Source organism: Ursus arctos, unplaced genomic scaffold (genome assembly GCF_023065955.2).
Source record: "Ursus arctos isolate Adak ecotype North America unplaced genomic scaffold, UrsArc2.0 scaffold_36, whole genome shotgun sequence".
Taxonomy (NCBI): domain Eukaryota; kingdom Metazoa; phylum Chordata; class Mammalia; order Carnivora; family Ursidae; genus Ursus; species Ursus arctos.
The window spans coordinates 19349329-19364711 of NW_026623050.1; the positions used below are offsets into that span (position 1 = coordinate 19349329).

The following is a 15383-nucleotide window of genomic DNA, read 5'->3' on the forward strand; positions in this document are numbered from 1 at the left end:
GTAAGTTGATGAATTTTATTTATGGTACCTTTCCACTGTCCCATGTAGTACCCCTGATTTTTAGGCAAATTATGCTGCCCAGATGTTGGCCTCACCTCATGATGATGAGTCCAGGCCTGTCCTCTGTGGCCAACCCACTGACCTAGGAATGTATCCCTATCACAACTGCATTCACTTTTCAATAACATTAAGAAGAAAATCATCTAACAAATTAATTTGGGTAAAAGTGGAATCAATAGTTGAGTTACTGTAATATAATGGTCATTTTCTTAACCTCAAGGAATAGGCTAATAATGGAGCATCTTCAGGTTTGGGATAGGCTGCTGTAGGGGGACAGAAAAGGTGAGTATACTGTACCTGAAGCCATACAGGTATTCAACATAAATAAGCAATGGATAGCTATACATCCATACCTATATCTATATTTCAGAGTCCTCAGTTACTTGAGAAAGATCTGGTTTCCAATCCTACTGCTACTGGGATTTTTCAAAACCTCTCTGAGCATTATTTTCTACATATGTGAAAAAAGTTAATAATACTCATTAATTCCCCTTAGCTAAAGACCATCAAAAACACATTTGTAGTTTATTTTATTTTATTTGAATTTAATTAACATATAACGTGTTATTAGTTTCAGGGGTAGAGTTCAGTGATTAATCAGTTGTATGTAACACTCTGTGCTCATTACATCACATGCCTTCCCTAATGCCCATCATCCAGTTATCCCATTCCCTACCCACCTCCCCTCCAGCAGCCCTCAGTTTGTTCCCTATGATTAAGAGTCTCTTATGGTTTGTCTCCTTCTCTGATTTCATCTTGTGTTATTTTTTTCTCTCTTCCCCTATGATCCTGTTTTGTTTCCCAAATTCCACATATCAGTGAGATCATATGATAATTGTCATTCTCTGATTGGCTCATTTCGCTTAGCATAATACCCTCTAGTTCCATCCATGTTGTTGCAAATGGCACGATTTCATTTTTTCTGATGGCTGAGTACTATTCCATTGTATATATGTACCACATCTTCTTTATCCATTCATCAGACGATGGACATCTGGGCTCTTTCCGTAGTTTGGCTATTGTGGACATTGCTGCTATAAACATTGGGGTGCAGATGCCCCTTTGGATCACTACATTTGTATCTTTGGGGTAAATCCCTAGTAGTGCAATTGCTGGGTCACAGGGTAGCTCTTATTTTCAACTTTTGAGGAACCTCCATATTGTTTTCCAGAGTGGCTGCACCAGCTTGCATTCCCACCAACAGTGTAGGAGGGTTCCCCTTTCTCCACATCCTCGACAACATATGCGGTGTTTCCTGTGTTGTTAATTTTAGCCATTCTGCCCGGTGTGAGGTAACACATCTGTAGTTTTGTAAGTTCAGTTTATTATCCATTGCTGCAAAGGAGACTATAAAGCAGGATAAACCATGGGACATCTCAGTAAGAGGGTGTTAGAAAGCAGAGGTTGCTGTGGATTATGTGTTGTCTGGAAGTGAGAACGATTTATGATTGTGTAGGTTAAAAAAATCTTATCTACCAGGAGGACAACGAGTGAGGTCAATAGCTGTACTTAGCAAAGAAACAGTGGTCACTCCTTGGTTAGTGTTAGGTTTTTTTCTCGTCGCTAATGAAATCAAGACCGCAAAGGCAAACGTGGTCCAGAGGATGAACTTTATTGGAAGCACCCTGGGGCGAGGGTCCGCGACTCAGGAAAGAGCGTTGAGTCAGGAAAGTCGGTGCCCAGGGCAGGGCAGCGAGGGTTTTTATTGGGCACCGTTGGGGGTGGGGGAAAGTCTGTCTTGGAGAGTCATGGCAGGGTTTTATTGGGTACTGCTAGGGGTGGGGAAAGTTGGTAGGACGGGTTTCGGTTTCCTGCCTAGGTTTAGGTTTAAATCTTGGTGGGAGAGTCGGTTATTTTGGCGGGAGAGTTGGCCATCTTGGGTGTCGGTTTAAATCTTGGCGGGATAGTCGGCCATCTTGGGTGTCTTGGCCCCTTTTCTTGGCCAGCCCAACAGTTAGGAGAGGGGATGTTAGGTATTTCATGGTTTTCACTTGCACTTAGACTTCTGAGATGGCCTTGTTTGTCTCACGTCAACATGGTCACTGTCACACAGACCATGTGAAGCTGGTGTCCTGTGAGTTTGCTCAGATCCAAGAGGAGAACAGCGTGGTCTAGCTGTCAGTGCCAGGCCAGCTTTCAGTAACACTGAGCTAGTTGTGTCAGCCAACTTCCACTCAGAGGCTAGTTAAGAAAAGAGAAATAGAAAAAAATCTTGTGTTTAAAATTCTTTGTTTTCTATTATCGTTTTTTTTTTTTTTTTGAAAAAGACATGAAAAAAATCTGTTACAAAAAGTAATAAGAACAAAAACGATCTTTCTTGGGGCGCCTGGGTGGCGAAGTCGTTTAGCGTCTGCCTTCAGCTCAGGGTGTGATCCCAGCGTTCTGGGATCGAGCCCCACATCAGGCTTCTCCGCTGGGAGCCTGCTTCGCCCTCTCCCACTCTCCGTGCTTGTGTTCCCTCTCTTGCTGGCTGTCTCTGTCAAATAAATAAAATAAAATCTTTTTTAAAAAAATTATTTTTTCTATCTCTCCCTTGATTTTTTTCCTTACATAGTAAAAAAAACTTTTGAAATTGAGCACTCTTTTTTCTTTTGTTAAAATTAGTTTTTCCCCTCATCTATACAATTTTTGACTCTGAAATAATTGAGAAATCTCAAGGAAGTTAGTATCTAAATAATGCTCAGGAGATGGAGTAGCTTTGACAAACAATTTTGAGAGTGCAGTCCTGATTTTGTCTTCTTTTAATATGCAAATGGTTCTGAACTTGTTCTCAAAGTTTGCATTTACCAGTAATGGGATGATTGAATATGGTGGAGGTGGGTGGCGAAGAAAGGATGATTTTTATTTTGGACCCAAACTTAACAAAAGTAAAATTACTTTATAGAAGGTGGCAGTTCCTTGAAAGAGGGCTCCCTGCCCACATTCTCCTACTGTCAGTGATGGGGACACCTACGAGAATAGGAGATGGTGCTATGCTAGATCTGTGATCCTCCAATTATCCTTCTATTAAATGTCAGTTCTTTGTTGTGTTCCAGAAATTATGTGGAGTGTGTAGCTTTGATTGTATGACAAAGGAGACAGGTGATTTGAAGACTTGGGGAGTTGTAGGTCTGCTCCTTGGAAAGATTGAAGGCATGTTAGAAGAGGAGGGTTAAGATGACCTTGGCTGTAAACAACTAAAGGGAAAAAGGTAGAAAATGTCCCCTACTTGCCCACCTACATGATTTCATGAGAAAGAAAAACAGAGGCACCTGCAGGATTTTATGAGGAAAGGAAAGAAAAGCAATAAAGTTTCTTAGGCTAGAGACTCCTAGAGAAAGAAATGCCTCAGTATCAGACCTTCGGCGTGCTTTCCGTGCATATCAACCCCCTACCTCCTCTGTGTTCACCAGCCTCAAATGCAGGTAAAAAATTATGGATATGAAAAATAAAAATATTATACTAAAATTTTTTCTAGTTTCCCTGTACTTTTTTTTCTTTTTAAAGATTTTATTATTTATTTGACAGACAATGAGAGAGGGAACACAAGCACGGGGACTGGGAGAGGGAGAAGCAGGCTCCCTGCGGAGCAGGGAGCTGGACACGGAGGCTCCAATCCTAGGACTTTGGGATCATGACCTAAGCTGGAGGCAGATGCTTAATGACTGAGCCACCCAGGCGCCCCATATGCTTGCTTGCTTGCTTTTTAAGATTTTATTAATTTGAGAGAGAGAGAGTGTGTGTGAAAGAGAAAGCACAAGCAGGGGTTGCTGCAGAAGGAGAGGGAGAAGCAGGCTCCCCACTGAGCAGGGAGCCTGATATGGGTGGGGCTCCAGCCCAGGACCCTGAGATCATGACCTGGGCTGAAGGCAGATGCTTAAGCAACTGAGCCAACCAGGCGCCCCGGAACTTTATTTTCTTAAATCTTCAAGTACTTCACTGGCTCCCATCTAGCAAGTAGTTCTAGAGCATTAAGCACTCGGCAGACATTGGGTGTGGCACTGTCCATGGGGAGAGCTTTCATGGAGTTGCTTTACAGGTCAAGTAATAATCTTAAAGCTAAAATCTCCAAATTCCATGTTAATGTAAAATTTTTTAATAAATGCTTATATATTCACCTTGGGACATATAGACTTTATATTTGCTCAATTGAGTGTTGAAACTTTTATACATTATCTCATTTAATCCTTACAACAACCCTGTTAAGAAAGATGCTACTATTATTTCCTTTTGTTTTTCAGATGAGAAAACTAAGGTTACAGAGATAAAGTAGTCCAATTTCAGGTTAGTAAGTGGCAAATCAGGATTCCCACAGGATTGTCACCTTCTAGTATATGCAAAGCATCAGGAGCCACGATGCTCCTTTACCTTATTTAAAGTTGATTTTCTTGATATATTTCTTCCATTTTATATTTGGACTTATGCCAAATATTGTTTTATGCTGACTGTAGGTGCATGAGATATGTAGGCCAATCAGTTTCTGCTTTCTAAGGATGGGCACAGCCCTTGTTTTCTGAAAATTCCCAACCTGAAGCCAAGTGCCCAGTGTATTTTGTCTTTTCATTAGACTCCACAGCATGCATATCATTTCACACTGAATTTATTATTTTTTTTTCTAAGATCATGGCCTTAGAGTGAGAGCGTACACGAAGTTCCTAAGACCTAAAACTGAACCCAGAGCCAAATTGTATACTCAAATACGGCAATCATTTTATTTTAGGTTCCCCCTAGAAATATTTTATCTTCTCTATTTATCAAATGTGTCCTATTTTCTAAAGAGCATGCTTGATCCTTGGAACACACATTTAGTTGAGGTTGGCCTTACAGGCTAGCCTGTAAGCTAAACAGATATACGGGCAGCTGAGCCAGTGGTGATTAATACATGTTTAAGAATTTTGCAAGGCAGTTTCTTGAAATCAGCCAGGTTAGGATATTTACACCATAGAAATCTGTTAATATTACAGGTCAGGTTTGGTTTTGTTGTTGCTATTTGTTTTGTTTTGTTTTTCCATAGGGGAGGGGTGAAAATGTGACCACTGAGTTAGGGAGCCTCTATTTCTGTTAAGGAAGTGATAAGATCATATGCTGAGAATGGAGGTTAATGGGGTGAGGTAAGTGACTTGAAGACTGTAGAAATTTTTGGAATCGCTCTTGAGAAAAATAGAGAAGAGATTGAGACCAAGAGAGACTATTAGATGCAGCTGATAGATGTACATAGATAATAGTCTGAAAGAAACACTGAAATCATAAATTGCCTTGCAAAGGTGGTAAAATTGTGAATTTCACATGAAATTTACATGTTTTGGTAATAAATAAAAATTATAAAGAAAGTGAGGGTTCAGATTAAGTGGCTTTCCCATTAAATTATGTAGAAAGGAACCATGTTAGATAAGTTTGCCTCTGTTTGCAGATGAATTCTCTTGTATCTCTTGCAAGGATGAATTTTGTTGTGTATAATTGTATCCTCTGATCTGTCAATTAAGCGTTTTTAAAAGTAACAATGATGCATTCCATTTGGATAATGTATTACATTTTACAAAGTGCTTTCACTGTACATTATCTCTTTTGATCTCATTTATTGTTGATCCCTGGCTGACATATTACTCACTGTATTTCAGTGAAGCTACTAGACCTTTTGTCATACACTTTGAAGGAAGAGTCATATAAATGCAAATTTAAGTTTATCTCTGATGACTTTGAGATAAACAGACCAAGCCTGAAGGAAAATAATAAACTCAAAGGGTTGGAAATTCATGGCAAATTGCAGCTATCTCAGAAATAGTTTCATTAGAATAATCAGGTTCGATAAACAATAGGCAGTGGAAAGTGCTTGCAGCTCAGTGACAAAAATTAATTACAAATTTGTCTCTGTATCTCCAAACTACATAGATTTAAGTTGAATCATTTCCCTCAGATCAAAACATGTAAAAATGAAAGTAGAACTTTTAAAATGCCACATATCTGTTTCTAGAAAATAACAGATGAAAGATTTAAACATAAGCCTCTGTTAACCTGCTTTCCCCAGAATAGTGATTGCACAATTGATGGTTTGTCTGTTGTCTACAAATTAGAGTTTTCTACTCCAACTTCAAGAGCATTGGTGAAAGATTTCACAACTAATCATCACGCTTTCTTCATTAACTCTTTTAAAAAATTCAGGAGGCGGTAGTTAAGTACAGAAATTTGATTCCCTTAGATAAAAAAAATTTCATGATATTCTGCCTTTGAATTTGGTAGTGATTGCTTGAATGAGCATTACTATGAGGGTGGTCATATGCTGGCTCTTCCTGAATTTAGAAAAATAATCCAAAATATATTTAACTCGCAAGGACTTTAACACTTTTTTCTATAGCCTTTGGGAGCACTAAGAGCCCAAACAATAATAGGTACTTAGAAATTTGGGGGAGAGTTACATTTTATGGTCCTTCTCACTTGTCGAACATTCATTCTTAGGACGGCTGTCACATACCAAACTTTTGGGGCACTTTGAACTTTGCAGTAGTTTTTTCAAGGCACCACTGCCCTTTCTTTCTATTTAATGAATATTTCAGTACTTGAAGTAAAATATGCCTATTGGGTAGCTGGAACTATTCAATGTAGTCCTAAACTAGTTTTACTGTGTAAGAATTATGCACTGCACAGTTAAACCATTGTTGATAAATTACAAACATGCTTAATTGTTTAAGGATATGCAGTTTACAAATGTGTAGCTTTTTTGTGGCCTATTTTAACAGATGACTAGGGCATTTAGAATGTCTTTTCAAATTACCTTAAACGTCATGCATTCATTTTTAGTATATTTTTAATGTGGTTTAAGTACTCAAAGGTTTGTTCTGTTTTATTTTTTTAAGGTAGAGATAGGGAATCTGTTCTTTGTACCATTTGAATATTCATCCCTTTAACTTCCTCTAATTATACCTTCGTTATTATGAATATACCTTTTCCACTTTAGGAAACAAGTGTCATACTTTCAAATAAATCAAGATTTTTCACTGAATTACTGCTGTTGAAAATGAATTTATTATAAGGAAAGCTAACAGCTGACCTTTTCCTCTTTCTCTTAGCTTCTGTGCTTAAATTGGGCTTAACGTTCAAAGACTTAGATTCAAAGAACATTAGTGAGACTGTCCTTTGTGGCAGAAATCATGCAGATAAATTATTTAATCTCTGAACATCTTACCAGGTATCAATAACCCTATTTCAGAAATATATTTTAAAAAATCGTGAGTTGGTAATAGAGTCATGTAGACGAAGACTGGAACAGTCGCTAGCTATGAACGTGAGTTTTGTTTTTTATTCTTTTCTCTACGTGACCTCTGTTTGGCCCCCCAAAATATTCGACATCAGCAGCGGCAGCTCCAGCAGCGCTGGTCCATGGGGTTTTGCTTTCTCATTTCAAACTCACTAAGGAACCATGGGAGTTGGAATCATGGTTCACAGCTGACTTGTGTAATATTGTGCAACCCAGAGGCTGCACAGAGCATTGAGAATATCTCCCGGTAGTGGGAGAAGGTGAGGGATCCAAGAATGCACTTTTGGAAATCCTTCATTGCCAAAAGGATCAGTGTTATAAACAAAAAAACCAGAAAGTTGAGACCAATCATAAAAATAATTAATTAAAATAAAAAATTTAAAAATCCTGGAAATCAAAGAGAGTTTGGAGTAGGAAGAATTTAGCCTATGGAAAACTATGGCCATATCACAAAATGAGAGTTCAAGCCTGCAATCCATCATATATTTAGTTGTCATCTAGCACACTGGTTTCCAAATCCTTTTTAAACAGCAGAATTACTTTAAATCCAAGTAAAATCTCACCCTGTATTTCATTATACAACAGAGAGTGGTGGTATTATTTTACAAGAAGAATTAAAGCACTTAATTATGATAAATTCCATCATTAAAAATAAGTACTTGAACACAAGTATTCAGAATACTGAATTTGGGGAGACATTTGCCATATATATCCTATTTCTCAATTTTGTTTTGCATGTGGCATATACCACATTTGACTGTGTGCATTCTTTTTGCTCTTTGAAAATTCAAACCACGTATTTGCGTAATCCCTCATTTAATCCAATAATACACCTGAAAAAACTGGGAATCATGGAAGTGCATTTACTTGGCATTAACACAAAGGTGAGTTCTGAATCTCAGCCTAGATATTTTGTCCAGCAGCATTTATATTGCCTGATGTTCCATGAAGAAGGTACCCTGACTCCTCAGAAAGAAAGCATTTATTCATTCTCCTAGTTCTTCTTTCTTTAACTCTCTCAGGCCATCAGAAAGTCACTTTATGTGCATTTACATCACCATTGATTTTCCCATTACAGGAGCAGCAGAAAAGAGTTCGAAGCACGGTGCCGAAGACAAGACTCAGACCATCATTACAGCTATGAAAGAAAGAATGAAGATTAGGGAGAAAAACAGGCCAGAGGTGTTTGAAGTAATTCAGGAGATGTTTCAGATTTCTAAAGAAGATTTTGTGCGGTACACAAAAGCGGCCAAGCAGAGTGTCCTAGATGGGACATCTAAGTGGTCAGCAAAAATAACCATTACAGGTAAAAATAGTTGTCTTTAAATTTTTTATTCCACCTTGAGATTTTTATATGTCTTAGAAATCACTGCTAATAATAATTACAGGTATAATAAGTAGAATTTTTCAATCTTCTCAATATTGATAAGAAATGTAGTTGGTACTTGAAATTTCTAAAATATATACTAGATAATTGAAGTAATTGCAGCTTGTTCTAATCAAAAGCTCCTCTAGAGGAAGAAGTTTCTCTTTTACAATGTGCTCATCAATATCCTGCAATTTACAAGACATTAGCTTTGTAGCTGCCTGCCACTGATAAATTACAAGAGTAGCCAAAAATCTCTTTAGTCAGTTTCTCTTAATGAGAAAACACACATCATTTTACTTAATCCCTGATCAATACTCCTCAAACATTTGATCCTTGAGTCAAGGCAATTTGAGCTTAGTGATTTCTAAAAATACGAACTTCTGAAGTTGCCTATAACAACAGCAAGTGTGTATCTGTTGCATTAATGTTTCCCAAGCCTCTTAACTTACTCATATGGTACTTACAAGATAAAATAAAGATGCTTTTATTTATTTATTTACTAGGTCGAGTTGTTCAATAGTGACAGCAAACTCGCAAATAGAAATACATTTTAAATCACAGGACTTTGAATTACATTGGATAATTTTGACATACTGTACGTGCATCTTTATTTTTCTGTACATGTATATAGTAATGTGTACATATGTATATAGCTGTTGTGTATATGAAAGTGTATGTGTATAGCTGTTAGTACAGGCAAAAGCAGATATTTATTCTAGGAAGCTTTTAACATTCAGTGTTTTCATTCTTTCACTAAATATTTTTAAGTCCTAATGTTCATGACAATAACAGCGATGGGAATGCATGCCCAAACCCAGAGTGCAAAGTGTTAGAAAATCTGCCCTCCATTATCACTTTTTTGTTTGTTTGAGAAATTTTATATTAAAATGTCTGTTTTGGTTAATTTCAGTGGTTTCAGCACAAGGCTTGCAGGCAAAAGACAAAACAGGGTCAAGTGACCCGTATGTTACTGTTCAAGTGGGAAAGAACAAAAGAAGAACTAAAACCATTTTTGGAAACTTGAATCCAGTATGGGATGAGAAGTTTTATTTGTAAGTGTATCATATGAAATATTACAAGTATCTATATGTTTGGGAATAAATTTAAGACAGGCATGCAAAATATAGAAACAATAATTATCTCATATTTAATACTATCTAAGCAGAAATTATGAAAAGTGAAATTAATGTTATGAAGTCACTCAATACTCATTTATTCTTTATCTTTGGAAACAAGTGAATAAAAGGAATATTTCAAACAAAAGGTGACATGGTTGGGGTGACTGTACAGGAGAAAAAAGATTAAAATGTGTTCTATCACTTGGGTTGACCCAACAGAACTTGCAATTTCCTGGCTTGATTCAGCAATATCCTGACATCCAAAGATTTAGGACTAAGGACCGTAGAAAGGTTTTGGGCATCACCTGGCCCATCACACCTACACCATGATGAAGTGGTTGATGATAACTTTTACAACCTCTCATTTATAGAGGTCATTTATTTTTAAGCCTCTCGTATTTGGTACCAAACAGTAAGAAATTATTTTTCTGGCGTAGGTTCTTTTCTTTCTAGAGACATAAGATGACTTTCCAGTTAGCATTTGATCGAAATGAAAATTCCTAACCCTGAGTCCTTTCTTTTTCTACCCTCCTTTCTATACTGATGGTGTAAACAAGGATCTTGTTAAGGTACCAAGTGAGCAAACCCAACACATACAGCTTGTTTGGAAATGTAGGCAATAGTGAGTAAGAAATACAGAGCTTTTGTATATATGGGCTGACGAAGGGAGTGTTCAGAAATAGGTTTGGCCATAGAATGAGTTTGGATAATTCCTCCCTTTACACTGGTGGAAGAAACTATTTTAACATCCTTTGTTTTTTAACAGAAGACAAGAAATCAACTGATAGTCATAAATTCCAATCTCTAAAGCAGTCAAATAAATGAATCAAGCAGGATAAGGGCAACAGAAAAGGACAGGACTGTGGCAAACTTAGAACAGGTGACTTGGAAGAATACAGCTTCCATGGCCACATAATCATGCAGATGCAATTCAGCTAGAGCTCCCAGTTTCTCAGGAGAAGCTAGAAGTTTGAGCATTTAAAATCACGTTTATTGAAGTAAAATTGACAAAATGTAAGTCTACGTATTTAAAGTGTACTACTTGTTAAGTTTTGACCTGCATATACCTCCATGAAGCCATCACCACTGACAATATAATGAACATATCCCTAACCCCATATTCATGAGCCAGAGAAACTGTCTCTCTTACTTCCCTCCAAGACAAGGCAATCAGTGATCTCCTTTATGATGCTATAGAATACTTTTCATTTTGCATTTTATAGATTTTTATATAAATAGAGCATGCACTATGCATTTTTCTTTTATGTGGTTTGACTGACTCAGTGTAATTATTTTGAAATCCACCCATGTTGTAGGATTCAGCAATAGATCATTTCTTTTTATTGCTGCGTAGCATTTCATTGTAATAAAATATCAAAGTTTGTTTATGCATTCACCTTTTGAGGGACATTTGGTTTGTTTCTCATTTATAGCTATTAAAAATAAAGCTGTTTGGAAACTTGTAAACATATGTCCGTACAAATATTTATACACATTTCTCTTGAATAAATACCTAAGGGTAGAATAGCTGGAACATCTATTATGAATAGATTTAATTTTTAAGATAATTTTTCCAAGTGGCTTTACCATTTTAAATTTCCATCACCAATGTGTGGGAGTTCCAGGTCATTACACCCTTCTAGCACTTCGTTGGGTTAGTCTTTTAGATTTTTGGAACTCTTACGTATGTGTAGTGTAGTGTTATAGTGGTTTTATTTTGCGTTTCTCTGATGACTAATGGTTTCAAGCATCTTCCATGTGCTATTCATGTATCTTTTTTAGTTTAGTGTTTATTTTGCCCATTTTTACTGTTTTTGTATTTGTATAAGCTTTTTAGAGTTTTATATTTTACATGTAGGTCCATCATTGCATTTTTTGAGGTAATTTTTCTAATGTGGTAGAAGTTACAGACCTAAGTTTATTATTTTGCATAGGGTATCCAGTAGTTACGGCATCATTTCTTGAAAGCACTATCCTTTCTTTACTAAATTTGCTTTTGCATCTTTAATAAAAATCAGCTATCCATATATCGTGTTGATCTATTTCTAGATTTTTCTGTTCCATTTAGCTATTTATCCATATGTAGGCCAATACCACACAGTCTAGATTACTGCAGTTTTACTTTATAATCAGTCTTAAAATCAGTGTTAGTCCTCCAACTTCTAATTTTTTTCAGTTATTTTATCTATTTTAGAACTTTTGAATTATTTCCAAATGCATTTTAGAATCTGCTATCATTTTTCACACAAAAAGAAACCTGGTACAATTTTGATTGTCTTATTGCTCTGGCTGAGGTTTCCAATATGGTACCAAGTGGAAGTGACAAAAGCACATATCCTGGCCTTATTCTCAGTCTCAGATGGAACACATTGCTTTCTTGATTAACTATGGTATTAGCTGTAGGCCTTTTGTAGATGTCATTTATCCAGTTGAGACAGTCATCGTCTATTTCCAGTATGTGGAGAGTTTTGGTCAGAAACAGATGTAGTTTGTCTAATGCTTTTACTGCGTTTTTGAAATGCTCATATGATTCTGAATGCCATTTAAAAACAATTGCTTGGAAGATATTTTTCCATCATCTTTGTGTTCACATACTTTCCTTGTTTTCAGTGAGAAATCCATTCTTTCTCTCATCTTTGTTCCTCTGTGCATGTCTTTTTCCTCCCTAGTTGCTATAAAGACAATGTTTTCTTTACTTGATTGCACAATATGATTGCGTTGTACCATGGTGTGGTTTTCTTTGTGTTTCTGGTGCATGGGGTTTGTTGAATCAATTAGGACTGTGAATCTGCAATTTTCTTCAAATTTGGAAACATTTTGGCTATTTCTCTATCTTTCTCTACTTTTTAGAGATTCCCCTTATACATATATTAGGCCTTTTGAAGTTGTCCCACAACCCACTGATGGAATGTTTATTAATCTTTTCTCTTTCTCTCTCTTTTATCTTCTGTGTTTTACTTTGGATTATTTCTCTTGCTGTGTGTTTAAATTCACTCACCTTTTCTTTGGTCATGTCTAATCTGTTATTAATCCATTCTGCTGTATTTTTCATTTCAGATATTTCAGTTTCCATCTCAGGAAGTTCAAGTTGGGTCTTTGTATCTTCCACGTCTCTACTCAATTTTTTTTAAATTAAGACTTTATTTTCTTAGAGAAGTTTTAAGTTCACAGAGAAATTGAGGGGAGGGTATAGTGATTTCCCATGTACCTTCTACCCCCCACATATCTATAGCCTCCCCTTATTACTAACACTCCTCCATCCACCAAAATGGTGTGTGTGTGTGTGTGTGTGTGTGTGTGTGTATTTTTTTTTTCCACAATTGATAAACCTATGCTGACACAACATTATCACCCAAAGACCATGTTTACATTATGGTTCACTGCTGGTGGTTTATATTCTGTGGGTTTGGACAAATATATAATGATGTGTGTCCATCTTTATGGTATCATACAGAGTACTTTGCCTTTAAAAGATCCTGTGTTCTGCCTGTTCGTCCTCCCCCCCCACCCCGAATCCCTGACAACCACTGATCTTTTTACTGTCTGCATAGTTTTGTTTTTTGAAGAATGTCATACAGTTGGAATCATACAGTGTGTGACCTTTTTGTGTTGGCTTTCTTTGCTTAGTAATATGCATTTGAGTTTATTCCATGTCTTTTACGTGGCTTAAGAGTTCATTTCTTTTTAGCACTGAATATTCCGTTGTCTAGATGCATCACAGTTTGTTTACCCATTGACCTACCAAAGAACATCTTGGTTGCTTCCAAGTTTTGGCAATTAAGAATAAAGCTGCTATAAACATCCATATGCAAGTTTTTGTGTGAACATAAGTTATCAATTTCTTTGGGTAAATGCCAAGAAGCATAATTGCTGAATTGTATGGTAAGAGTATATTTCGTTTTGTAAGAAATGTCAAACTGTCTTTTAAAGTGGCTGTGCCAGTTTGCATTCCCACCAGCAATGAATGGGAGCTCCTGTTGTGCTGGATCCTCTTGAGCATTTGGTGGTGTCTGTGTTCCAGCTTTTGGCCATTCTAATAGGGGTATGGTGGTAGATTGTTGTTTTAATTGGCATTTTCCTGATGACATTTTCCTGATTCCTTTTCAAATGCTTACTGGCCATCTGTATATCTTTGGTGAGGTTTTTAAGAAGAATTTTTTAAGTTTTTTATTATTGAGTTTTAGAAGTCTTTTGAATGTTTTGGATAATAGTCCTTTATCACATGTGCCTTTTGAAAATATTTTCTCCCCGTCTGTGACTTGTCGTCTTATTCCCTTGACACTGTCTTTGTCTACCTCACTTTTTGAACACATGCAAAACTTATAACTCTTTTGATGTCCTTGGCTGCCAATCCTAACATCTGTGTCAGTTTTGACTGATCAGTTGTTCTCTTCATCATGTGTCACATTTTTCTGCTGCTTCACGTGCCTGGTAATTGTATACTGGATGCCAGACATTGCAAATAATACCTCGCTGGTTGATGTGTATTATTGACATCCTATAAATATTACTGAACTTTGCTCTGAAACTTAGGTAAGTTACATGGAAGCAGTTTGGTTTTTTGGGTATTGCTTTTAGAATTTGTTAAGTGGAAATGAAGTAGTGCTCAGCTTTGGGCTAATTATTCCTCAATCCTGCAGCAAGACTCTGCTGTGTACTCTGCCTACCGACTCATGAATGATACATTTTTTCAAGTCTTCCAGGTAGAAACCAGCACTATTTCTTGTCTCGGTGAGTGCTGTGCACTTTAGACCTAATCCTTTTGATGCATCTTAACCGGCCTTGGGTAGCTTCAGTGTGTGCCCTTATCATGACTCACCTGATCGCTCGAGAGGGACCCTTGGCAGGTTGTCAAAATTTTCCTTCTGTTCGTGTCTCTTCTTTTTGACATTATGCCTGTGGCCTTTAGCTGCCTTGGTCTTCCCAGATTTTTGGGTCTGTCTTTTCACCTCAACGAGTCTGGTAGACTCCACCTGAGTTCCCTTTCCTTGTACAGCCACCTAAAAACTATGTCAAGGCAGTTAGCTGACGTAATCATAAGGCTCATCTTGTTTGTTTTCTGTTTCCTTGGGATCACGGTCCTTCCTTGACAGATCTCCTGTATATTGAAACCATCTACTTTGCTCAGTTTTTATTTTTCACGTGGGAGGGTATTTCCAGTCCGTTATTTCTTCTTGACTACTATTAGAAAGTCTGAAAATCTCAATTTGATTTGTAAGCAAGATGAAATAAAACAGTGTGAGAACCAACACAAGGCATGTCAAACCACATCTTAATTCTAGAGCTGTTTGATCCATAGGTTGCCAGTTATGTGTATGAAATAAACCCTCCATCCAAAGGACCACAGTAGTGGAAATACTTATTCTAATATTTTAATCCTACAAAGGGTTCCCTTGAGAAATCAGCTGAATAATGATAAGTGCACTCATGTGAGGAAATACCCAAGAACAAGGTAAGGGCCACCAAAAGATTTAGGTATGACTATGCCTGGTGCTCATCTAGGTCAGGAATAGTGTTTGTTCCCACCAAACAAAATAGAATTCCTCATAATTGATGGGACAAGTACACAAAAGACTATACTGGAATGGTTGGTTAATTTGGGGGC

The 15383-nt window shown here is 37.0% G+C and overlaps 1 protein-coding gene across 3 annotated transcripts in view; it reads left to right on the top strand.

The window, feature by feature from the left end:
* UNC13C (unc-13 homolog C) overlaps nt 1–15383 on the top strand; it is a 755970-nt gene that overhangs the window by 431425 nt on the left and 309162 nt on the right. For all 3 annotated transcript variants that reach the window (XM_057306313.1, XM_057306314.1, XM_048219406.2), the window contains 2 exons: nt 8370–8597; nt 9571–9712. In XM_057306313.1, the coding sequence (XP_057162296.1) occupies nt 8370–8597; nt 9571–9712 (370 nt within the window). The remainder of the gene's footprint in view (nt 1–8369; nt 8598–9570; nt 9713–15383) is intronic.